This window comes from Somniosus microcephalus, chromosome 3, assembly GCF_052327205.1.
Source record: "Somniosus microcephalus isolate GS21.2 chromosome 3, FLI_Smic_1.0, whole genome shotgun sequence".
Lineage (NCBI taxonomy): Eukaryota > Metazoa > Chordata > Chondrichthyes > Squaliformes > Somniosidae > Somniosus > Somniosus microcephalus.
Window position 1 is genome coordinate 220,277,602 of NC_140989.1, and position 25,375 is coordinate 220,302,976.

A 25,375-nucleotide genomic window follows, 5' to 3' on the forward strand; every position below is an offset into this window, starting at 1 on the left:
GGAAGAGTAAAGCTTTGTAGTGGCACAAGGGTATGTAAGGGTATGTAGATGGGTGTATGAGAAACTGTTATGCTGTGAAGTTTCCATCCTTTATTAGAATCGCAAAAAATTTATTAGTTTCCACCACTTTCCCGTCTTGCCCATTCTTGGTTGCTGGATGGCAAGTTTTAACTTGCTTGATGATGAACGGGAAGACATGAATTGACAGGGACCAATGGGGGAGGGGATGTTTAAGAGGTGGTTGGTTGTTTGCAGGACTGCTTTGTATCAGTGGCATTGGTGGGGCGGGAAGAGTGGCCGTTGCGTCTGCTTGTGACATCGGTCCACTGGTGCAACATAAGTGAACCTTGCATTAATAAGGGCATCTCTGGCATCCCAAGCAGCTGGTGCTGCATTGCCCTCATCACCTTCCTCCTCCTCGTCATCCTCCTACTCCTCCTCAGAATTGTTCGAAGAGGATCTGAACCTTGTTCCTCCTGCAGGCCCAAACCTCGCTGCTGCGCAATGTTGTGTAGAGCGCTGCACAACATGACCTTTCTGGACTCCCAGGCTGGTGTGTACTGAAGGGTGCCTCCAGATCTGTCCAGGCACCTGAAGCACATCTTCAGCATGCCGATGGCTTGTTTGATCACACATCTGGTCATCATATGGCATTCATTGTAGTGCTTTTGGGCTTCATTGGTCAGGTTTCTGATGGGTATAATCAGCCAAGTTTGAAGTGGATATGCCTTGTCTCCTTGCAGCCACCCCCTAAGTATGCTTGCAGGACCGAAGATGCCAGGGAGCTTGGACTGCTGCAGGATGAAAGCATTTATGGCAGCTCCCCAGGAATCTTGCGCACACCTGCAGAAATATCTTTTTGTGGTTGCACATCAGCTGCACTTGATGGAGCGGGAGCCCTTGTAGTTCACAAATACTCATGGGTGATCTGAGGGGGCCCGGATTGCCACATGTGTGCAGCTGATGATGCCCTACACCTGTGGGAAGCCAGCCAGAGACACAAGCCCGAGCACCCGCTCAATTTGACTTGCATCATTGCAGGCGAAGTTCACATAATTGCCGGCCCTGGCAAACAAGCCATCAGTCACCTGTCTTATGCATTTGTGTGCCACCGACTGGGAGATCCTATATACGCCTGGAGGCAAAAAAGTTGAGGGTGGTGCTCCCTTTGAGAGGCACTGGTAACGTGTGGCCACCAGGTCCAGCAGGGAGCAGGTCTTCCTGCAGGCTGCAGATGTCTGCTACCTTCTGACATGACAATCTGAGCCTCCTGAAACACTGCTGTTTCGACAAGTCAAGGAAACTCAGCCTCTGCCTGTACACCCTGTGTGGCGGGTAGTGCCTCCTGCAAGCTGCACTCCTCTGCTGCTCCTCTCGCTGCTTACTCCCTCTCTGCTGTCCAGCTGCAGATCTCTCAACAGTAATTAAGAAAGTCCTATGTTCTGGGCAAACTATGAACCCCTTGCGCTGCTGATAACCTCACTGGAAATTAGTGCAAAATGCTTCCTGCTCTCCTGGTCCCTTTGACTGATGGACAAATAGAACGCTGGTAGACTGTATCTCTCAGCCTATAATGTACGAATCTGGTAGAATTAAACAGAAGCAAGAGAAACCTCCTGACCTCATTACAGCCTTGGTCCAAACATGGACAAAAGAGCTGAACTCAAGAGGTGAGGTGAGAGTGACTGCCCTTGATATCAAGGCAGCATTTGATCGAGTGTGGCATCAAGGAGCCCTAGCAAAACTGAAGTCAATGGGAATCAAGGGGAAAACTCTCCATTGGTTGGAATCATACCTAGCACAAAGGAAGTTGGCTGTGGTTGTTGGAGGTCATTCATCTCAATCACATGACATCACTGCAGGAGTTCCTCAGGGCAGTGTCCTAGGCCCAACCATCTTCAGCTGTTTCATCAATGACCTTCCCTCCATCACAAGGTCAGAAGTGGGGATGTTCGCTGATGTTTGCACACTGTTCAGAACCATTTGAGACTCGTCAGATACTGACGCAGTCCGTGTCCATATGCAGCAAGACCTGGACAACATTCAGACTTGGGCAGACAAGTGGCAAGTAACATTCGCACCACACAAGTGCCAGGCAATGACCATCTCCAACAAGCGAGACTCTAACCATCTCCCCTTGACATTCAATGGCATTACCATCGCTGAATCCCCCACTATCAACATCCTGGGGGTTACCATTGATCAGAAACTGAACTGGATCAGCCATATAAATACTGTGGCTACAAGAGCAGGCCAGAGGCTGGGAATTCTGCGGCGAGTGTCTCACCTCCTGACTCCCCAAAGCCTTTCCACCATCTACAAGGCACAAGTCAGGAGTGTGATGGAATACCCTCCACTTGCCTGGATGAGTGCAGCTCCAACAACACTCAAGAAGCTTGACACCATACAGGATAAAGCAGCCCGCTTGATTGGCACTCCATCCACCACCTTCAACATTCACTCCCTTCACCACCGGCGCACTGTGGCTGCAGTGTGTACCATCTACAAGATGCACTGCAGCAACTCGCCAAAGCTCCTTCAACAGCACCTTCCAAACCCGCGACCTCTACCACTTTGAAGGACAAGGGCAGCAGACGCATGGGAACATCACCACCTACAAGTTCCCCTCCAAGCCACACACCAGCCTGACTTGGACCTGTATCGCCGTTCCTTCACTGTCGCTGGGCCAAAATCCTGGAACTCCCTTCCTAACAGCATTGTGGGTGTACCTACACCATATGGACTGTAGCGGTCCAAGAAGGCGGCTCACCACCATCTTCTCAAGGGCAATTAGGGATGGGCACTAAATGCAGGCCTAGCCAGCGACGCCCACATCCCATCAATGAATTAAAAAAAAAGATAATGCTTTATGTAATCCCCCAGTGTCTCCTTCAAAACAATAAAACTTAAGGACACTTTAAGAGTTCTCTGCAGTTCTTTAAACAACTTGCGGCCTTGAAGAAGCACTTCTACATGAGAGCAACCATCTCATGGAATCATCTGTTTTGACTCAAGTGGAAGTACAGCAAAAAAAGTAATTGAATTGCTTTGTCTCTTTCCGTTAATCAAGTGTTAAACAATTACATTTTATCAGGCAGAGAGTGTGAGAATGCCACCTGTTAGTCCTTTATCCCTTAACTAATTAGTCACTAGATCAAACAGACAGTGCCTGCCAATCTGACAGGGGCAGTAACTTGTGAAGGATAGACCAGAAAGCCATTTCCCCTCCCATAACCAATCTGGCCACACATTGGTTCCTCAAGTGCAGCTAAAGACATCAGAAAAGAAAAGGAACTCAAAGATACCATATTTACATAGCTATAAGTGGCAGAAGTGTATAATCCAACTCAGTCAGACCAGCAACCAAATTAAAGTGATCACAAACTCAAACTCCTATTAAAAAGGGGAGTCATCCTGTGTTCTTACACTTTGAGGTATGGATCAGGCTAATTACATTAAAGAAAACTACACTGAAGCAAGAACAACCACAACAGATTTCACTAGTTTACAATATTTAATGTAATCTTCCAGTGTCTTTATCAAAACAATGTAACTCAATAATCGTTTGAAGTTCTATTAAGACTTTGGGGTAGAGTTTCTAGCCTCGAATAACTAGGGCAGTAGAGAAGGCTTTAAACGAATGAAGTGGGGGGGCGGGAGGATTCAGGAAAGAGTAAAGTTAAAAGCAGCGAGAGAAATGTCAAGGCTCTAGAGCAGAGCAGAGTTTTGGGTAAAAATAAGCAGAGTGGGTCAGGGAGGGACAGAGAGTAACAATGGTAATAAGGCATCAGTGACAAAGGTGGCATCAGGGAAAAATAGAAAAAAGTAAAAGCTAAAGGCACTATATCTGAATGCGTGAAGTATTCGCAACAAAAAAGATGAATTAATAGCACAGATAAAAATTAATAGGTTTGATCTAATAGCCATTACGGAGGCGTGGTTGCAAAGTGGTCAAGGTTGGGAACTAATTTTCCAGGATGTTTAACTTTTAGAAGAGATAGGCAAAATGGAAAAGGAGGAGAGGTAGCACTGATAATAAAGGATGGGATAAAGACAGTAGAGAGAAAGGATCTGAGCTCCGAAAATCAAGAAGTTGAATCAGTTTGGGTGGAGCTAAGAAATAGCAAGGGGCAGAAAACATTGGGGCCTAGAAATTGAGTGGGGTTAGCGCCCAATTAGCGGCGCTGGAGGGCATTGCACTGGAATTATAGCCGTTTCTGAAATTGACTTGGGCCTTACCATCGGCGTTAGCCGGTAGCGCTGCGCCGGCACCGATGACGTCATCGGTGTGCGCAGCGTCCCGGTTGCCGTGGTAACCCGGCCCCAAGCCCAAATTCAGTTGCGCCCGCCTCGCCCGTGGCAGGCGCAACCAACGATTGTGGAAAGGGTTCTTACACGCCTTTGCGCCGGCGCATAAAGGTGGAGTGGCGGCCGGCCGCGTTCCCGGCGGCCGCCTGCCCACACCTCCCTTCCCGGACTCCTGCATCACCCCCCCCGCGGCCCTGATGTGTGTGTGCTGCAAGCCCGGCACTTCCCCGAGGTGCCGGGCTCAGATGTCGGGGGAATCCGCCGGTCAGTTGTCGGCTGCAGGCAGCTCCTCCTTAACAGAAGGAGGAAGCCTGCAGTTCCCCAGCCTGCCGCACCGCATCGGGTGCCGCAGCGGGGGATTAGCGCCGGAAAACCCAATTGAACGCCCGTTTTGAGGCGTTAAAACCCTCCTTTAGCGCCCGCCGCCGTCTGGGCCCGGCGCAACCGAATTTTCGTCGGGCGCTGCCGCATTAACGCTGGCGCAAAATTTCTGGCGCTACAGCCCTGGCGAACCCACAACCCAATTTCTAGGCCTGGTTGTTTATAGGCCCCCAAACAGTAGTTGTAATGTAGGGCAGAGTTTAAAATCAGGACATTAGAGGCGTATGTAACAAGGGTAATACAGTAATCATGGGGGACTTTAATCTACATATAGACTGGGCAAACCAAATTTGTAGTAATAGTGTAGAGGACAAATTCATGGAATGTATACAAGATAGTTTTCTAGATCAGTAAGTTGAGGAAACAACTATGGAACAGGTTACTTTAGATCTGGTATTGTGCAATGAAAAAGGGTTAATTAATAACCTTGTAGTAAAGGGCCCTTTAGGGAAGAGTGACCATAATATTATAGGATTTTATATTGAGTTTGAAAGTGATTTAGTTAAATCCGAAACTAGGTTCTTAAATCCAAATAAAGCAAACTACGTAGGTATGAGGGGCGAGTTGGCTATGGTAGATTGGGAAACGACATTAAAAGGTATGATGGTAGATAAGCACTGGCTAGCATTTAAATAATTAATACATAATTTATATCAAATATACATTACTTTAAGGCACAAAAACCCCACAGGAAAAGGTGTCCAACCGTGGCTAACGAGAAGTTAAAGATAGTATTAGATCAAAGGAAGAGGCTTATAATGTTGGCAAAAAGAGAGTAAGCCTGAAGATTGGAAGGAATTTAGAATTCAGCAAAGGAGGACCAAGAAATTGATAAAGAAAGGGAAAATAAAATATGAGCGTAAACTAGCGAGAAACATAAAACAGACCGTAAAAGCATCTATATATGTATGTATAAAGGAAAAGGTTAGTGAAAGTAAACATGGGTCCCTTGCAGGCTGAGACAGGAGAAATTATAATGGGGAATAAGGAAATGGCAGAGAAATTAAACAAATATTTTGTTTCTGTCTTCACGGAAGAAGACGCAAAAAACTTCTCAGAAATAGTGGAGAACCAAGGGTCTAGCGAGAATGAGGAACTGAAAGAAATTAATATTAGTAAAAAAGATTGTACTGTAGAAATTAATGGGACTGAAAGCCAAGAAATCCCCTGGAGCTGATGGCCCACATCCTAGGGTTTTAAAAGAGGTGGCTATAGAGATAGTGGATGCATCGGTTATCATCTTCCAAAATTCCATAGATTCTAGAACAGTTCCCATGGATTGCAAGGTAGCAAATGTAGACACACTATTTAAGAAAGGGGAGAGAAAATGGGGAACTACAGACCAGTTAGCCTTACATCAGTAGTAGGGAAAATGCTAGAATTTATTATTAAGGACATGGTAATAAGGCACTTAGAAAATAATAATAGGGTTGGGCAGAGTCAACATGGATTTATGAAAGGGAAATCATGTTTGACGAATCTTAGAGTTTTTTGAGGTTGTAACTAGCAGAATAGATAAGGGGGAACCAGTGGATGTGGTGTATTTGGATTTTCAGAAGGCATTCGATAAGGTGCCACACAAGAGGTTATTAAACAAAATTAGGGGTCATGGGATTGGGGGTAATATATTAGTATCAATTGAGGATTGGTTAACGGACAGAAAACAGAGAGTAGGAATAAACGGGTCATTTTCGGGTTGGCAGGCTGTAACTAGTGGGGTACTGCAAGGATCAGTGCTTGGGCCTCAGCTATTCACAATCTATATCAATGATTTGGATGAGGTAACCAAATGTAATATATCCAAGTTTGCTGATGATACAAAGCTAGGTGGGAATGTAAGTTGTGAGGAGGATGCAAAGAGGCTTCAAGGGGATATAGACAGGCTAAGTGAGTGGGCAAGAACATGGCAAATGGAATACAATGTGGAAAAATGTGAAGTTATCCACGTTTGTAGGAAAAATAAAAAAGCAGAGTATTTTTTAAATGGTGAGTGATTGGGAAATGTTGGTGTTCAGAAGGACCTGAGTGACCTTGTATACGAATCACTGAAAGTTAACATGCAGGTACAGCAAGCAATTAGGAAAGCAAATGGTATGTTAAACATAAGAACATGAGAAATCGGAGCAGGAGTAGGCCATTTGGCCCTTTGAGCCTGCTCCGCCATTCAATAAGATCATGGCTGATCTCTTCCTCATCTACACTTTCCTGCACTATCCCTATATCCCTTGATTCCCTTAATATTCAAAAATCTATCGATCTCTGTCTTGAATAAGCTTAACGACTGAGCCTCCACAGCCCTCTGGGGTAGAGAATTCCAAAGATTCACCACCCTCTGAGTGAAGAAATTTCTCCTATCTCAGTTCTAAATGACCGACCCCTACTGAGAGTGTGACCCCCTGGTTCTAGACTCCCCAGCCAGGGGAAACATCCTCCCAGCATCTACCCTGTCAAGCCCTGTAAGAATTTTGTTTGTTGGCCTTTATTACAAAAGGATTGGAGTATAAGAGTAAAGACGTCTTACTGCAATTATCTAGGGCCCTGGTGAGACTACACCTGGAGTACTGTGTACAGTTTTGGTCTCCTTACCTAAGGAAGGATATACTTGCCATAGAGGGAGTGCAGCAAAAGTTCATCAGACTGATTTCTGGGATGGGGGGATTGTCCTATGAGGAGAGAGTGAGTGGACTAGGCCTATATTCTCTAGAGTTTAGAGGAATGAGAGGTGATCTCATTGAAACATGCAAAATTCTTACAGGGCTTGACAAGGTAGATGCAGGGAGGATGTTTCCCCTAGCTGGAGCGTCTAGAACCAGGGGTCACAGAATAAGGGGTCGGCCATTTAGGACTGAGATTAGGAGAAATTTCTTCACACAGCGGGTGGTGAATCTTTGGAATTCTCTACCCCAGAGGACTGTGGAGGCTCAGTCGTTGAGTATATTCAAGACAGAGAGCGATAGAGAATTGGATATTAAGGGAATCAAGGGATATGGGGATAGTGCAGGAAAGTGGAGTTGAGGTCGATGATCAGCCATGATCTCACTGAATGGCAGAGCAGGCTCGAGGGGCCGAATGGCCTACTCCTGCTCCTATTTCTTATGTTCCACTTTGGGCGCAATCGGCAATCCCGGCACCAAATTCCACTAGTTTTGAGAAGTTTTGAGAAGTGTTTTTGTTTCTCAAGTTTCCGCTCAAACTTATTTGCATATTGCCAAACGTAAACTCTGCCATGAATTAATACAATTGGGCAGCATTTTAGTACATAATACATTTTTTTTAAATTTGCTTTGGAAGATATTCCTTGCTATATTTAAGAGTGGTAACTTGGTGCAGTTTGATTAATACAGCTGAATATGGGATTATCACAAAAAAATAAGCATTTTAATCAGAGTGTCCAGTCCACCACCTGTAAGTAACCTGTTTTTAAATCAATGAAAATGACTTAAAAAAAACGACAGGACCATTTGTTAGTTATATTGGGATACACAAGTCAGTTTCGTGGTAAATTTTTAAAAAATGATATTCGAAAGCTTTTAAAACATGTCCTTGCATCCAAAAGAACCAGCTTAATTTTAAGAGCATCCTCGAAGGCCTGTGAACAGATACAATTAGCAGAAACTCGCCATGGCGATTACCTCAATTGGGGGGCATGACCAGCTTTGTGGGCGGGGCTGGCTTCTAGCGCAATGATTTTTAAACTGGCGCAAAAGATCGCGGAAACTCAATTTGTACTTAAAATTTCGCCATCTCTTGCGCTGGTTTGAAAAAAAACATGCAACCTAGCAGAAGCTCCATGCACTTGTCAGCTGTGGCTCAGTTGGTAGCACTCTCGCCTCTGAGTCTGAAGGTTGTGGGTTCAAAATCCCACTCCAGAGACTTGAGCTTGAAATCCAGGCTGACACTCCAGTGCAGTACTGAGAGAGTGCTGCACTGTCTGAGGTGCCATCTCTCAGATGAGACATTAAACTGAGGCCCCATCTGCCCTCTCAGGTTGATGTAAAAGATCTCATGGCACTATTTGGAGTAGAGTATGGGAGTTATCCCGGTGTCCTGGCCAATATTTATCCCTCAACCAACATCGCTAAACAGTTTATCTTTTCATTATCATATTGCTGTTTGTGGGGGCTTGCTGTGTACAAATTGGCTACCGCGTCTCCCTACACTACAACAGTGACTACACTTCAAAAGAATTTCCTTGGCTGTAAAGCACTTTCGGACATCCTGAGATTGTGAAAGGCACTAGATAAATACAAGTCTTTCTTTCTTTCTTTTGGGTCTTGAAGAAATGGTTTTACACCAAAAAGGGCATGGATTGGAGAATCAGCGTTTCTGACCTGCACACCCATTGCCATTGGGAACACAGGACCACTGCATTTGCCAAATAGTTTCTTATGTAATAAATAACACTGGCCTCTGATCTGTCACAAATACTTTTGAAGTACTTTTATAGCTCTACCTCAGTACATCTTCTCTTGACCTCTCCACAGTCTCTAAATTGTCTGACTGCTTGTCCGGCATACAGTTCTGGATGAGCAAAAATTTTCCCCAATTAAATATTGGGATGACCGAAGCCAGTGTTTTCGGTCCCCACCACAAACTCCATTCCCTAGCCACTGACTCCAACCCTCTCCCTAACATCTGTCTGAGGCTGAACCACACTTTTCACAACCTTGGTGTCATATTTGACCCTGAAATGAGCTTCCGACCACATATCCGCAGCATAACAAAGACCACCTATTTCCACCTCTGTAACATCGCCCGTCTCCGCCCTTGCCTCAGCTCATCCATTGCTGAAACCCTCATCCATGCCTTTGTTACCTCTAGACTTGACTATTCCAACACACTCCTGGCTGGCCTCCCACATTCTGCCCTACGTAAACTTGAGGTCATCCAAAACTTGGCTTATCGTGTCCTAACTCGCACCAAGTCCCGTTCATAATCTCCCCTGGGCTCGCTGACCTACATTGGCTCCCGGTTAAGCAGCACCTCGATTTCAAAATTCTCATCCTTGTTTTCAAATCCCTCCATGGCCTCGCCCCTCCCTATCTCTGTAATCTCCTTCAGCCCCACAACACCCACTCCTCTAATTCTGCCCTCTTGAGCATCCCTGATTATAATCGCTCAACCATTGGTGGCCGTGCCTTCAGTTGCCTAGGCCCTAAGTGTTGTGTCGGTACCTTTCTACCTAGACACAATTTAGGACTCAGAACTCAGAGATTCAAACATGAAGTGCTTTATTGGAAGGAAAGGAAGTTCTGGCAAGTTCCGAACAAAGAGAGCTAAAACTTAACAGAGAACACCCAACCATTTATCTCCTATGACAGTGCCACCACAGGTGGGAGGAGAACACACAATACATAACATTTCCTCCCCTCTTAAATGGAAGGTCCACATTATTCCTCAACAGGTAAGTTACTTTCAATGCACTCAACGAACCAAGGGTAGAGGTAGACTGCCATGTTATGTTCATTAATAAATATACATTCTTATTCTGAACACAGCTAGCTTTTGCTAGACCTTTTATTGAGCACATGTGGACTAGGTACAGTATCTGTAGAGGCTTCCATCTTGACTGCTGCCTTGTGGGTAGCCTAGTGCCTCATGGGTAATGTAGTCTTACAGCTAGGTAGTGTAGTCTTATACATACAGCTATATACAGCTCTACACAGCTCTATGGCTCCACCTAATGTCCACTATAGAATGACATGTTATTGATCACTACATCCCCCTTTCTTTGAGGTTTAACAAAATCAATATCAATCAACTTTCAAGAAAACAATAAAGATAATATCAGTAACACTTTTGTTAGTGCTCTATAAACATAAACATTTTCAAAACAGTCAACACATTTTCAAAGCTTTACATTGTACTCAAATATTAAGTCTATCAGGCTTTTTTACTTCACGTGTGGATCTTCTCAACACGGGTAAGTCTGATGTGTCTTCATGAGATTGTTCTGGCGGTGAATGACAAGATGCAGTTGCGGCATTGTCATCAATCTGTTCTTGTATAGATCGAGGTCTCCTAGCGATCTTTGCTTGGAGAGGGTTTCAGTGTTTCCTTCACTCTTCATGCCATAACTCTCAATGTAGTCAATGCACTCTCGAAAAACCGCTGGCAGCTGGATCCCATCATACAGCATAGTCCTCTCAGCAGCCTCAGCTAATGGAACACCAAAGATTGGACTGAGGGAAGAAGGAGTATCCACCGGAACTGCTTCCTGCTCTGCTGCAGGCTTCTTCTTTTTCTTTTTCTCTTTCCACTGCTTAACAACATCTGCTGCGGTTATATCTTTGGACTTTTTCTCCTTGTGTTTTTTCTCTTTGTGCTTTTCTTTGACCTTAAAGTCTTTTTCTTTATTCTTGGAGAAACTAGGCTTTTTGAAGACATGGATACCCTTTGGCCTTTCCATCCTTGATGGGCTCTCTGCTTCATCACCTGAGTCATCTGGTCTGCTTATGGCACAGTTTATACGGTAGACTCTCTTGACCAGTTCTAAGTCTTCACAAGCTTTGTCACCTAGTATCGAAATCAAGTCTTTCAGCCACAACAGAAAACATGAGATGATGCACTTTGTCTTTGACTGCCACTTTGAGTCTGCATACACCTAAGCTATCTATTTTCTGTCCATTATAGTCCTTCAGTAGTACTGACTTTTTCTCTATTTTGGGCTTTTCTTTCATATTGTTAATGTCACTCATACTGATTAAGTTTGCTTTTGCCCCAGTGTCCAGACTCAATGTAACTAATGCTCCATTTATCTGCAGTGGGATCATCCATTTGTCCACTTTTACTGCATTGACTTTATGTTCAGCATTGTCCATTTCTGAGGGCTGCACATTTTCTGTATCTTTTTTGATATCGTCACTTGACACCATTCCTACAAAAAATGTCTCACTTAAATCAGTGTCCTCAATCACATTAACTTGTTTCCCTTTCGTTGTTTTTACTTTTGAAAAGCATTGTTTGGCAAAGTGATTCTTTCCATTACATTTTGAGCACATTTTTCCAAACGCTGGGCATTGTCTTAACTGGTGGTTGTAACCACAGTGTTTACAATTAAAAATTTCATCCTCCGATTGCTTTTCATTTCTGTTCTGCCCACGTTTCTTCCCCTTGTAGGACACAGCACCGACAGCAGCATTATCACTCATTACATTCGCATCATTATTGATTTCACTGAAAGTCTTCGCGTGCTTTTGAGCTAGCTCGCTGGCTTGGCATATTTTCACCGCATTTTCCAAATTTAGTTCGGTTTCTCTCAACAGACGTTCCCTGATGTTTTTATCATGAATACCAAACACAATCTGGTCATGAATCATGGATGCTTTGAGCTCAGAGAAATTATGTGGAAGCGGATACTGCACCGTGTGAAGCACCGGATTAACAGTGATCTTGAAATCACCACGGATGCGAACCTTCCCCGGTTCCCCCGGCTTGTTGCTCGATGAACGCTTCATGACTGGGACAATGGGCGTGGCCCACTCACTCCAGTCTACCTTAGACAGTACTCCTGAACGTTCTAGCCCTTCCAGCTCAGCTTCCACAGCAGGTCGTATTGCATAAGGTACCGGTCTGGCTTTAAAAAATTTCGGGTTTGCATGTTCTTCAATCTTGATGTTTGCCGTAATTCCTCTCAGTGTTCCCAGTCCTTGTTGGAACACCTCTTTAGCATCGTCCAATATTCTGGACAATCGTTTAGGTTTGACATCTTTTGTACCGGAATCTACCGTTAGTGCTTTTAAGGAATGCCAGTCCATATTTATTTTCCTAATCCACTCCCGTCCCAGTAGTGGTGGACCTCCCTCAGGTAGCACATATAAGTCCATTCCTCGGCTTTCTTTGCCCTTGTGGACCACCTTTACCTCTATCTTCCCGATGGGGTATACTCTTTGCCCCGTGTATGTTTTCAATACAATCTCCGTATCCCGTAGGGGAATATGTGGGAATAACCTTTTGTAATCTTTCTTATTCATGACCGTCAATGCCGATCCAGTGTCCAATTCCATCTTCACTTGGACTCCTGCTATCTGAAGTGTGACCCAAATTGTTTGGAGGTCTGCTTCCTTACCAACATTGTGTACTCTTAGACTACCCAGTTCATTACTGCTGGCGTCTGAATCTGACTTCTGTTCATTCGAACTGTTCTCTGTCACCTTGTGTACCTTTTTGTACTTTTCCTGCGGTGACTTTTTGTTGCTGGTCTTCTTTCCTGACCGGCATACTTTAGCTATGTGACCAAGCCTGCCACATTTTCTGCATTCCTGATTTTTGAACCAGCACTGGTTCTGATCGTGTGTTGTCTTTCCACAACGATAACATTTTACTGTACTCAAGACCATTTGATTGGTACAGAGTTCCGGTGACCGTAGCTGCATTTCCGCAGTGCCTCTTGCTGCGGCTTCTTGCGATGCTGCAATAGTGACAGCTTTGTCAAGCGTAAGATCATTCTCTTCAAGCAGTCGCTTTTGTGTTCCTTCTTTTAACAATCCACACACAAATTTATCTCTCAGCGCATCTGCTAGCCCTGTCCCAAACTGACAGTACTTCATTGGCTTACGTAGTTCAATTAAAAATTCAGCGGTGCTTTCGTCTTTCAACTGCGTTCTTTTGTAAAATTTAAATCGTTCCGCTATCATCAGCGGCGTGGGGTTTAAATGATTTTTCAGGACAGTAACAATATTCGCGAAGGTCTGATCCGCCAGTTTAATTGGTGATAGAAGGTGCTTCAATAGCCCGTATGTCTTCGCCCCATTGAGCTTAATAAGGTTAATGCTTTCTCATCATCTGGTACCTTATTTGCTTTACAATAAACTTCCATGCGTTCTACATATGTGGTCCAATCTTCGACATCACTATCAAAGGTATTAATGCTCCCATGTTTAGGCATCCTTGCAAGTTTTTAAATTTTTTTTTTTTAAATGGCGGCTTCCCGCGCTTGTCTTCTTCCCCCGCCTACTAAAATGGCGGCTTCCCGCGCTTGGCGGTCTTTCCCGCGCTCGTCTTCTTCCCCCGCCGACTACAATGGTGGATTCCCTCGTTTGACTTCTTCCCCCGCTGGCTGCAATGGCGATTGCCTTGCTGCTGCCGTTCTCACCTCCCCAGCGGTTCTCACTCCCCGACGCTGCTTTGCCTTGCAGCCCCGCTTGCAGCCCGGTCCTTTACACCGGCTGTGTTTGATTTCTCCACGGCTCTCGTGCCTTAAGCTTCTCAACTCCCCGACGCTGTTTTGCCTCGCAGCCCCGCTCGCAGCCCGCTACTGTACACCGGCTGCGTTTGAGTTCTCCGTGGCTCTCGAGCCTTAAGCTGCCCCAGTCGCTGCGCCTCTCGGCCTCGATTGCAGCCCGGGCCTTTCTACCGGCCGTGGTCGAGCTCTCCGCCCTTATTCCTCCGTTTTCCCTCCCCTACTCCACAGTCAACGCGGCCGACTTTCTGCTCGTGTCGCTGATCAGCTTACCCACCACCGTGGTAGAAGGGATGAACACTGCCTGTCGCTGATGGAGGGCTTCGTGGTCAGAATTCTTTTTCTTTGTAACCCGGGTTCTCGATGCCTCCTGTGCGATGGTGCTCAGCAGGATGATGAGGGCGGATGCCTCTTCTCGACGCCCGTTTTGAGGACGAAGCTGCCTTGGATGTAAATTTGACGCAGGGTAAGATCGGACTCGTCGCCACTGTTGAGTCTGTATGTCCCAGTTAGGTTTAGGATCAATCACTGGACACAGACAACAAGAATAACTTTTAACAGGTCTTTACTATTCGAAGGTCAGGGCTGAACTGCCCAGCAAATCCTTGCACAACACTTATATACCGGTGTGGTCACCACCGGTATTACAGTATTACAGTATACAGCAGCCAAGAGAAAGTAGTACACCTCTTAAGGTAGTTCTCTTAAGGTGGAACAGGTTACATACACCACAGAATTGTTGTTTAAAAATCCGCCAATTGTAGTCGACATTTCCCTCGAAATTCAAATGCTCTGGTGGCTTCAAATTCTCCATGTCGCTTTTCACAATTTTCAGCAGACATGGGGAACATGTTTTGGCACGGTGGCATAGTGGTTAGCACTGTTGCCTCACAGCGCCAGGGACCCGGGTTCGAATCCGGCCTCGGGTGACTGTCTGTGTGGAGTTTGCACATTCTCCCCGTGTTTGCGTGGGTTTCCTTCGGGTGCTCCGGTTTCCTCCCACAGTCCAAAGATGTGCGGGTTAGGTTGATTGGCTATGATAAATTGACCCTTAGTGTTAGGGGGATTAAATACGTGTGGCTACGGGGATAGGGTGGGATATGTGTTGGTGCAGGCTCGATGGGCTGAAATGGCCTCTATCTACACTGTGGGGTTTCTGTGATTCTGTGATTCCCATCGAGACCTGGCCACCAGAAGTAGCTTTTTGCCATTTCCTTCATCCGAACCATCCCACTGTGGCCTGTATGAAGTTGTTGCAGTATAGGTTCCCTCAGAGGTGGCGGAATGATGACACGGCATCCCCAAAGAAGACAACCTGCCTGGACGGAGAGCTCATTTCTTTTTGAAACGTAAGGTTTCAAACTAGGAGAATCTCCTATCGCTCTCCCTCGAATGACATCGTCCATTACCTCAGACAGGACTGGATCGTTGCGGGTGTACCTTCGCACCTGAACTGCAGTGACAGGTGCTCCCTCCACTTGTCTAAAGTGGAAGATGTCGATCTGACGAGGCTCTGGGGGAGTAACAGGCAAGGGTAGCCTCGAGAGACCGTCTGCGTTGCCGTGCAAGTCTAATTTGCGATATTTGAAGTCGTATGTGTGTCCTGACAACAGTAAAGCCCACCTTTGCATCCTGCTTGCAGCGAGAGACGGAATTCCGGTGTGGGGCCCGAAGATTGAAGTCAATGGACGGTGGTCCGTCAGGAGTGTGAACCTTCTCTCAAACAGGTACTAATGAAATTTTCGAATTCCAAAAACGATTCACAAGGCCTCGCGCTCGATCTGCGCATAGTTACTCTCGGCCTTGTTCAAGGTGCGTGATGCGAAGGCGATAGGTTTCTCTTCACCCGAAGGCATGATGTGGGATATGACTGCACCCACACCATATGGTGATGCATCACATGCTCGCTGCACTGGTAGCTTTGGGTCGAAGTGTGTCAGGACCTCCGAATTCAGCAATGCTTTCTTTGCTTGGGCGAAAGCTTCGTTGCACAGTTCAGTCCATTTCCATGTTTTGCCTTGACATAGCAACTGATGTAATGGCTTCAGCAATGTTGCTAAGTCTGGAATAAACTTCCCATAGTAGTTAAGTAGCCCCAGAAATGAACGTAACTGGCTCACATTCTGGGGTGCTGGGGCCTCCACGATCGCCTTGACCTTTGACGGCGCCTTATGCAGGCCAGTAGCGTCAATCACATGCCCCAGGTACTCAACTGAAGACTGAAAGAATTCACATTTGTCTTTATGAACTCTGAGTCCGTACTCTTTCAGTCGTTGTAGTGTTGCATCCAAGTTCAGAAGATGATCCTCCTCATTTGTCCCAGTGACAAGGATGTCGTCCAGGTAGCACTGGACTCCTGGCAGTCCACTCAAAATCTGATCCATTGCCCTTTGGAATAGAGCAGGGGCCGACGCAATTCCAAACGGAAGGCGGCAGTACCTGTATAGCCCCTTGTGTGTCACAATTGTCAGCAGCTCCTTTGATTTGTCATCGACATGCATTTGTAGATAAGCCTGGAATAAGTCTATTTTGCTGAACTTTTGCCCTCCGGCCAGGCCCGTAAAAGATCATCAATGAGGGGAAGAGGGTACTGTTCCACAGACAGCACCGGGTTAATAGTCACTTTAAAATCCCCACAGATTCGAACAGATCCATCCTTTTTCAGGACAGGAACAATGGGTGTGGCCCATTTGCTCACGCTCACAGGCTCCAGGACTCCATTCTCGACTAAGGCCTCCAAGTTAGCCTCAACTTTTGGCCTAATTGCATCGGGTACAGGTCGGGCTTTGTGAAACTTCGGCTTGCTGTCAGGTTTAATGTCCAGTCTCACGCTGAACTTTTCATGCTCCCAAGTTCCCCATTGAAAAGTTCTGCATGTTTGTTTAACACTGCAGTCAGACCTGACTCCCCTTTTGACATCATGCAGACTGCAGGCCAGTCTAGCGTGATTTTCTCTAGCCTCGCACGTCCCAGTAGCGATGGGTAATTTCCCTTTACCACATATAGTGGCAGTTTTGCAGTCTGTCCGTTCAATTTAACTGTCACCTCAATGATGCCTCTCATGGCCACAGGTTTGCCAGTATACGTCTTTAGCACAATGTTTGTTGGCTGAAGGGTAAGATGCTTTAGCATTTTGTTGCAGACAGTGTCTGAAACAAGGGACACAGCCGCGCCTGTGTCCACCTCCATCCGCACTGATTTTCCCTCCACCAGTGGTGACACCCAGTAGCCATTTGAACCACCTGCAACCGTCAGTATGTGCACCTCTTCCTCCTCAGAGGTGTCGCTCCCCTCTGTTTTGCTTGTTCCATCATACTGCACTGAATGAACACTCTTTTTCCTCTCTTGTCCAAATACAGACATTTTGCTTCCATGCTTCCCAGCTCTGTCTGTTCTTTTTGTACCTCTACAGGCGCGTTCAATGTGACCCTTTTTGCCACAATTTCGGCATTCCAGCTCCGTACACCAGCAGTCATTAGCGTGATGGCCCGTTTTCCCACAACGGTAACATGTGCCGTTCCGCGCACCTTTAGGCTCAGACGACACCTTGTGAACTCTCCCTGTTGAACTCAGCTGGTGAGCCTCCTTTTCCGCCTTCTCCATGGAGACACTAACTTCAATGGCCTTTTCAAGAGTAAGGTTGTCCTCAGTAAGAAGGTGCTTCTGTGTGGCTGCATTTTGCAGACCACACACCAGCCTGTCTCTAATGGTGTCATTCAGCACCTCCTTGAACTGGCAGTGTTCCGACAACCTTTTTAAAGCAGCAATAAACATCGTCACTGATTCCCCCTCCTCTTGATTCTGTTTGTGAAATCTAAATCTCTCAGCAATAACCAAAGTTTTTGGTGAAAAATGTGCTCCAAGAATTTCCACTAGTTGCTTATATGTTTTAGTTCCTGGCTTATCTGGCTGCACGAGGCTGCAAAGTAAATTGAAAGTCTTCGGCCCGATTACACTCAAAAAGGTAGGCACGACCTTTTCATTTGCCACCGCATTCGCCAATACAAAATAGTCAAAACGTTCCGTATATGCGCTCCATTGCTCCACATTTTCATCAAAATCACCGATGTTTCCTAATATAGTAGCCATCTCACGGTTCAAATTAAATTTTCTGTTTACTCACTGCACCCGTAATGTACGCAGATTCATCCGCTCCTCATTGCCACTTGTTGTGTCGGAACCTTTCTACCAAGACACAATTTAGGACTCAGAACTCAGAGATTCAAACATGAAGTGCTTTATTGGAAGGAAAGGAAGTTCTGGCAAGTTCCGAACAAAGAGAGCTAAAACTTAACAGAGAACACCCAACCATTTATCTCCTGTGACAGCGCCACCACAGGTGGGAGGAGAACACACAATACATAACACTAAGCTCTGGAATTCCCTGCCTAAACCAGTCCGCCTCGCTACCTCTCCCTCCTCCTTTAAGACGCTTCTTAATACCTACCTCTTTGACCAAGCTTTTGGTCACCTGCCCTAATTTATCCTTATGTGGCTCGGTGTCAAATTTTTTGTCTTAAAATACTCCTGTGCAGCGCCTTGGGACATTTTACTACGTTAAAGGCACTATATAAATAGAAGTTGTTGTTGTTGTACAGTGACTTGTTATGAAATTAACATCAGAAACATGCTAGAAACAGGAGCGAGGCGAATAACTGGGCGCTCTGCTATTTTGTTGGTTGAGGGAAGAATGGTGGCCAGGACACTCAGAGAGCTCTCTTGGTCTTTGAATAGTGCCAGGGAATCTCTTACGGTTTATATATTTGAATATCTTTAAGAAGGATTTAAGAAGGAGATAGATAGATAGATTTCTAGACACAAAAGGCATCAAGGGGTATGAGGAGAGAGCGGGAATAGGGTATTGAGTTAGAGGATCAGCCATGATCATATTGAATGGCGGAGCAGGCTTGAAGGGCCGAATGGCCCACTCCTGCTCCTATTTTTCTATGTTTCTATGTTTAACACCTCAGTTGAAGGACGGCCCCTCCGACAGTGCAGCGCTCCCTCGGTATTGCTCTGTGCATGTCAACCTGAATTATGGGTTCATTTGCCCGGAGTGGGGCTTGAACTCACGACCTTCTGACTTAGAGGTCAGCGTGCTGGTGGCTGAGGCATGTTGACACAAATGCAGCAGTCAGATAACCCTGGCTCAGCCCCAAGCAGGTCATAGTATCGCTTCGAACTCTGGATCGCGGCTGAACCTATATAGGGAATGCTGCAGATGCAGCGCAGGTCAATCTGCATTTTGAAAGAGATCAAAAGGCAATACTTTCCCCCTCTTTTCAGAAGCTGTTAGAATTGCCAGAGCTAATTCCACACTCCCAGCGGAGCAGGTGTGTGTGCAGGGAGTACCAGTCAGAGAAACCCCGACTGCAATATTGTAGCCCTCTCACAAAGCACAGTCCCTTCGAGCACGGAATGGTGGAATTATCCCAACACTTTCCCTTTATATTTTGCATTATTTTGACAATGAAAGCAATGAGGTCATCAGTCTCAGCTCCCCTTTCTGTCTCCCTGTGCTAATTCTACTCATTCATTGCATAGCTATCTTGCTTCTTCATTCTCCCAATACTTTGCACTCATCGGCATAACATTTGATTTGCTATTCATCTTCTTGTCATTCCATTTGCCTCACTTGCTGAACCGAGCTTGCTGAAGAATGTATTTGACTGTGGGACAGGTATCTCCCACTGCGACATCACTACAACAACTTGCATTTATATAGCACCTTTAACGTAGTAAAATGTCCCAAGGTGCATTACAGGAGGGTTATCAGGCAAAATTTGACACCGAGCCACATGAGAAGATATTAGAACAGGTCAAAGAAGTAGGTTTTAAGGTGCTTCTTAAAGGAGGAGAGAGAGGCAGAGTGGTTTAGGGAGGGAATTACAGAGCTGAGGGCCCAGGCAGCTGTAGGCACGGCCGCCAATCACAGAATCACAGAAACCCCACAGTGCAGATAGAGGCTATTTCGGCCCATCGAGCCTGCACCGACACATATCCTACCCGATCCCTGTAACCCCTACACCAACACATATCCCACCCTATCCCCCTAACGGTCAATTTATCATAGCCAATCAACCTAACCCACACATCTTTGGACTGTGGGAGGAAACCGGAGCTCCCGGAGAAAACCCACGCAAACACGGGGAGAATGTGCAAACTCCACACAGACCGTCACCCGAGGCCGGATTCGAACCCGGGTCCCTGGCTCTGTGAGGCAACAGTGCTAACCACTATGCCACCGTGCTGCCCAATGGTGGAGCAATTAAAATTGGGGATGCACAAGAGGCCAGATTTGGAGAAGCGCAGAGATCTCGGAGGGCTGTAGGACGGGAGGAGGTTACAGAGGTAGAGAGGGGCGAAGCCGTGGAGGGAATTTGAACACAAGGATGAGAATTTTAAAATCAAGTTGTTGCTGGAGCAGGTGGCAATGTAGGTCAGTGAGCACAGGGGTGAGGGGTGAACTGAACTTGGTGCGAGTTAAGATACAGGCAGCAGAGTTTTGGATGGTCAAAGTCCTATGTGCTCCCAGGAATAAGTAGGGCTACATGACACCTGACCTTCGACAATTACCTGCGACTGCACCATTTTGTGATTCCTTCTAAAAAACAAGGACATTACAACAGCGGGATTACTAAGGCTCCTATTTAACGCTGCAGCCTCCGGCCCATCCGAGCTGCCTGTCGCAGGGCTGGGCTGCCTCCGAGCCCGCAGCGCTGCCTCCAACCCTGCCCAAAGGAGCTCTCCTACCCTCCCTGAACTACCTGCAGCTCCTGCCTAAATCAGCTTCCCTATCCTCACACAGCTGCCTCCAACCCTGCCCAAAGGAGCTCTCCTACCCTCCCTGAACTGCCTCCAGCTCCTGCCAAGCTACTCCCAGCCCCACGGAGCTGCCTCAAACTCTGACTGAACATCTCCCCCACCACCCCACAACTGCCCCTTACCCCCACGGAGCTTCAACTGCCCTTCAAGTCATTTCGAAGTCTGCCAAGTCTTTGCGATAGACTATAAAAGGAAAAAGATTTTAAAAAGTGGCAAATGTAGGCAAACTTTCACTTCAGGCCAGTTCATTTAGTTGTTACTGATTTATCGTGACCATATGTGAAGGGAAAGGTTTCTGTATAACTGAGACCCAGGGGATAACAGCGTTTAAGCAAGTTCACAGCTCCATGTGCCGTCTTTCTCCTGCCGTGCACATCATCTTGGTGCAGTCACCTCACCTTCCCATGTTGGTGCCACCGGATTGGAAAAGTCCTCACACGGAGCAGCAGGGTGCTCAAGTTCAGTTCACGAAAGAGAAAACCCAACCTCACTGTAGCCCGTTGCGATGCTGGAGGTGGTGGGAGTTGGAATCGAAGCCTCAACCCCACCTGTGGTGCTGCTGACTTGCAGCACCTGGCGTGGCGCGGTTTAATCTCCAAAATGTACTGAGCTTGGGCAGCATTGAGGACCATTACAGCTGGTATCTGGGACATGGAGGGGATAGAAATAAAGTAAAATCGCCCAGGGTTCCTACTCCGTATTGTTATCCGCTGGTCCGTGCTGCGAGGTGAGTGCATGTGGGTAATTATAGAATTGGCTTGTCTGCTGTGCACTCCATGGTTGAATGGCCTGCTGACACTCACTGTTTCAGGCCACAGAGGTACTGAAATGGTGCTGGTGCCCAATAAATGTTAGCAGGAGAGGGAACAAAATTAGTACATATGAGACTTTGAGGCAGGAGCTGGAGGCAGCTGTGTTGGGGTAAGGGGCAATTCTGAGGTGGTAGGGGGAAGCTCAGTGAGAGTTTGAGGCAGCACCATGTGGGAAGGTCCTGGGGGTGGGGGAAGTCAAGTGGAGGCAGCTTGCCAGGAACTGGAGGCAGCTCTGTTGCGGTGGGGGGGGGGGGGGGTTGGCCGTAGCTTGCTGGGGGTAGGGGGATGTTCAGGAAGAGTTGGAGGCAGCTCACTGGCACCAGAGGCAGCTTGGTGGAGGTAGGGAGAGCTCCTATGTGTTGTGGGGCTGGGGGGGGTGGCGGGTAGGAGGAAGGTACTGGTGACATCAGAGATGTACAGCAGGGGAAATCAGGTGGCATTTTTTTCCCCCTTTGTTTTCTTTTTTGAAATGTTTTTACTTTCAGGAGAAAAAGACGTAACTTCAGCAAGCAAGCGACAGAGATCCTCAATGAGTATTTCTACTCTCACCTCAGCAACCCCTACCCCAGCGAAGAAGCCAAGGAAGAACTGGCAAAGAAATGTAGCATCACAGTGGCACAGGTGAGGGCAGCTTCATCAGTTAAAGGAGGCGGGGGTGCGGTAACCTCGGGCACAATTCCTCCACTGATTTTCTAAAGTAGTGCTGCAAAGGTTTAGAATGGTGTCCTTTCACCTCTGTGCGAGCCGTGGGTAGCACACTTGCCTCTGAGTCAGAAGGTTGTGGGTTCATAGCCCCACTCCAGAGACTTGAGCACAGAATCTAGGTTGGCACACCTAGCACCTGAGGGAGTGCTGCACTGTCGGAAGTGCTGCCTTATGGATGAGATGTTAAAACGAGGCCCCGTCTGCCCTTTCAGGTGGATGTAAAGGATCCCATGACACTGTTTCGAAGAAGAGTTCCCCCCGGTGTTGACCAATATTTATCCTTCAACCAACATCATTAAAACAGATGATCTGGTCATTACCACATTGCTGTTTGTGGGATCTTGCTGTGTGCAAATTAGCTGGCACGTTTCATACATTAGAACTGTGGCTATACTTCAAAAGTGCTTCATTGGCTGTAAACCCCATTTGGGACATCCTGAGGTCATGGAAAGTGCTGGTCTATCTTTCTTTTCTCTGGGGCCTGGATTCAAGTCAATTGGCAATCTCATTCATTGAGACCTTACTCATGGCTGCTGTGGGTAATGGAGATGTCACATTGGTATAGAAGGAGATCCCATTATTGGTTGGGGTGAAGGTGCATTGCTGTGGGACGGAGAACAAACTTCACACCTGGCACTGAAGTACATAGGCTGACAGGTCACTCTAAGTGAAGAAGTCTTAAGTGTTCTCCTACACTGACATTCCACCTCTTCCTGATCCTGAAAGAAAGAACTTAGCATTTGTACAGCGTCTTTCACAACTTCAAAACGTCCTAAAGCACTTTACAGCCAATTAATTGCTTTTGAAGTATCATCGCTGTTGTTTTGCAGACAAATGCGGCAGCCAATTTGCACACAGTAAGGTCCTACAAACAGAAAATGAGATAAATAACTAGTTATATCGGTTTCTCAAGGTGTTTATTGAGGGATGCATGTTGGCCAGGACACCAAGAGAACTTCCTTACTTTTTGTAGGAAATATAGTGAGGCATGTAACTGATGTGAAAGTAGGAGAGCAATTGTGAAATATCAACCACAATACAGGAAACTTTGTGATATCCGGCACTGACGGGACCGGCATGTTGCCGATCTATCAAAACTGCCAGACATACAAAGTTAATGTTGAAGCATACGGAGGTTTTCATCTCCGTATCTGACAACAAACACTGTTGCTTAGCAACAGCTTCTAAAGAGTCGGCTGCAGCTGCAAGCGTCTGTAGCTGAAGCTGTTGCTATAGCTACAGACCTTGCAGTGGCTGACTGGGAAAAAAAAGAACGAGATCTAAAAAAAACTTACAGAAAACAGTTCCTGATTTTTGCCGTTAGATCAAGTGTTCCGGACATACAACCTCCGGATAAACTAAAGTTTCCTGTACAATTAGGTTTGACATGGAAATAGAAAAGGATAATGAAGAGTCAAAGATAAGGGTGCTGTTAGGATACACCCAGTATCATGTAATCCTTTGGTGGGTCATTCATTTATGAAGGTTGGTATAGAAATAATGGCCCAGATTTTGCGGTCAGTGGCGAAGGAATGATGCTCACCATTCACCTCGCTGACAGCTGCCCACAGACATTTTGCGAGCTATAGAGCAGAGACTTGCTCTAAATCCGCCGTCTGATCCAGCGAGGTGCCCTCTACAGGTGATCTGTGGCGTCTGTGAGAAGGGAAAGCAACAGCAAGGCTCTCCAACCTATCAGGCTGAAGAATCCTCACAGAGACCCGCAGGCCGGAATTTTAATTTGGAGGTTGGTAGGGAGATAGGTGTTGGGGGCGGGGGGGGGCTGGAAAGCGGTAGAGAAACCCGGGAGAACGGTATTCCCACAGGCCCTGCCGAATTTAACGGCAGGGCCTTATTAGCATGTCAAAGCATTGATTCCTGCCTGCAGCCAGCCAGATGAAGAGGCTGGCTAGTTTTGTGGCACCAGGCCACAGAGAGGCTGGAGGGGGGCTCGGGGGTGGGGATCGGAGGCCAGAGGGGGGATTGGGGATCAGAGGCCTCGTTTGGGGGGTGCGGGGGTGGTAGGTCGGAGGTCTCGGGGCTGATCGGAGGCCACGAGGGGAGATCGGAAAGGTCGGGGGTTGTCCGATTGCAGGAGGTTGGTGAGGCAAGAAGTGGAAAGGCACTTACCTCCAGGTTCCAGCAATCCTTGCCTTCCTTTAGCTGGCGGGTGTCCCAAGGCCCGGGAAACCCGGCTACCCAGAGTTACATTTAAAATGGTGGTTCACCATGAGGCACAGAGCCTCATTATAATATTTAAAGTTCCAACATGCCATTAAAAACTCACTTACTCCTAAATATACCAGCCTTAACCTTTTCAGCCATTTTTAGTGCGGAACCAGTGGGCAAGTACCTCAAGTTCACGCCGTTGCATTCATTTCAGTACCGAGTCTATCAGTGAGGACTGCAACAGCGCACCCTGTGGAGGAGCAGGGTGTCTCTGACAGCAACGTCCGGATTTCCGCACTTAACCGCGCATGCGTGGACACCAGAAGTTGCCCTGTAATAACGGTGAGCACTGATAGCCTCACCGTTATTATTACCGCAAAACCCGTCCGTTGTGTTCTTTGCAACACCCCCGCATTCTCACCTCTTATAACAGGGTTTGGTCTTGCCGATTAGTGTGAAAGTATAACTTATCCTATTCTTAACACCTATGGCTTCACGCCTGAAGCATATAGGCAAAAGGAGAAGAAATTGGAGAAAAGCTGATTTTGAGAGGCTGAGAATAGGACTTGGGAAAATAAAATGGACAACAACATTGCCAAACAATGATGTAGAACAGCAATGGGAAAAATTTTAAATGGTGTTCAACAGAGTCCAGGAAAAATATATTCCGCTAAAAAAATGAACAAAATAAGCAATAAAGGAGCACCATGAATGAATAAAGCCATAAGGGAAAAATTGAGGGTGAGGAAAGAGGCATAGATTAAGTATATGGACCGCAGAGGAGAGCATGGACAGCACGGGAGAGCATGATAAGGGAGAATATGAAGGGATTAGGAGAGAAGTCAAAAAAAAATTAGGAAGGCAAAGAGGAACTATGAAATTAAATTATCAAGGAACATAAAACAAAATAGTAAAATATTTCATAAGGACATAAATAAAAAAAGGAAGATCGGGATGGGAATAGAGCCACTAAGGGATGGACAGGATTATACCA

The 25,375-nt window shown here is 46.5% G+C and overlaps 1 protein-coding gene across 1 annotated transcript in view; it reads left to right on the forward strand.

The window, feature by feature from the left end:
* The window catches only part of LOC147121723 (pre-B-cell leukemia transcription factor 1-like), a 92,570-nt gene that overhangs the window by 40,245 nt on the left and 26,950 nt on the right, over positions 1-25,375 (forward strand). Inside the window, exon 4 of the mRNA XM_085977991.1 lies at positions 21,993-22,128. Within this exon, the coding sequence (XP_085834117.1) occupies positions 21,993-22,128 (136 nt within the window). The remainder of the gene's footprint in view (positions 1-21,992; positions 22,129-25,375) is intronic.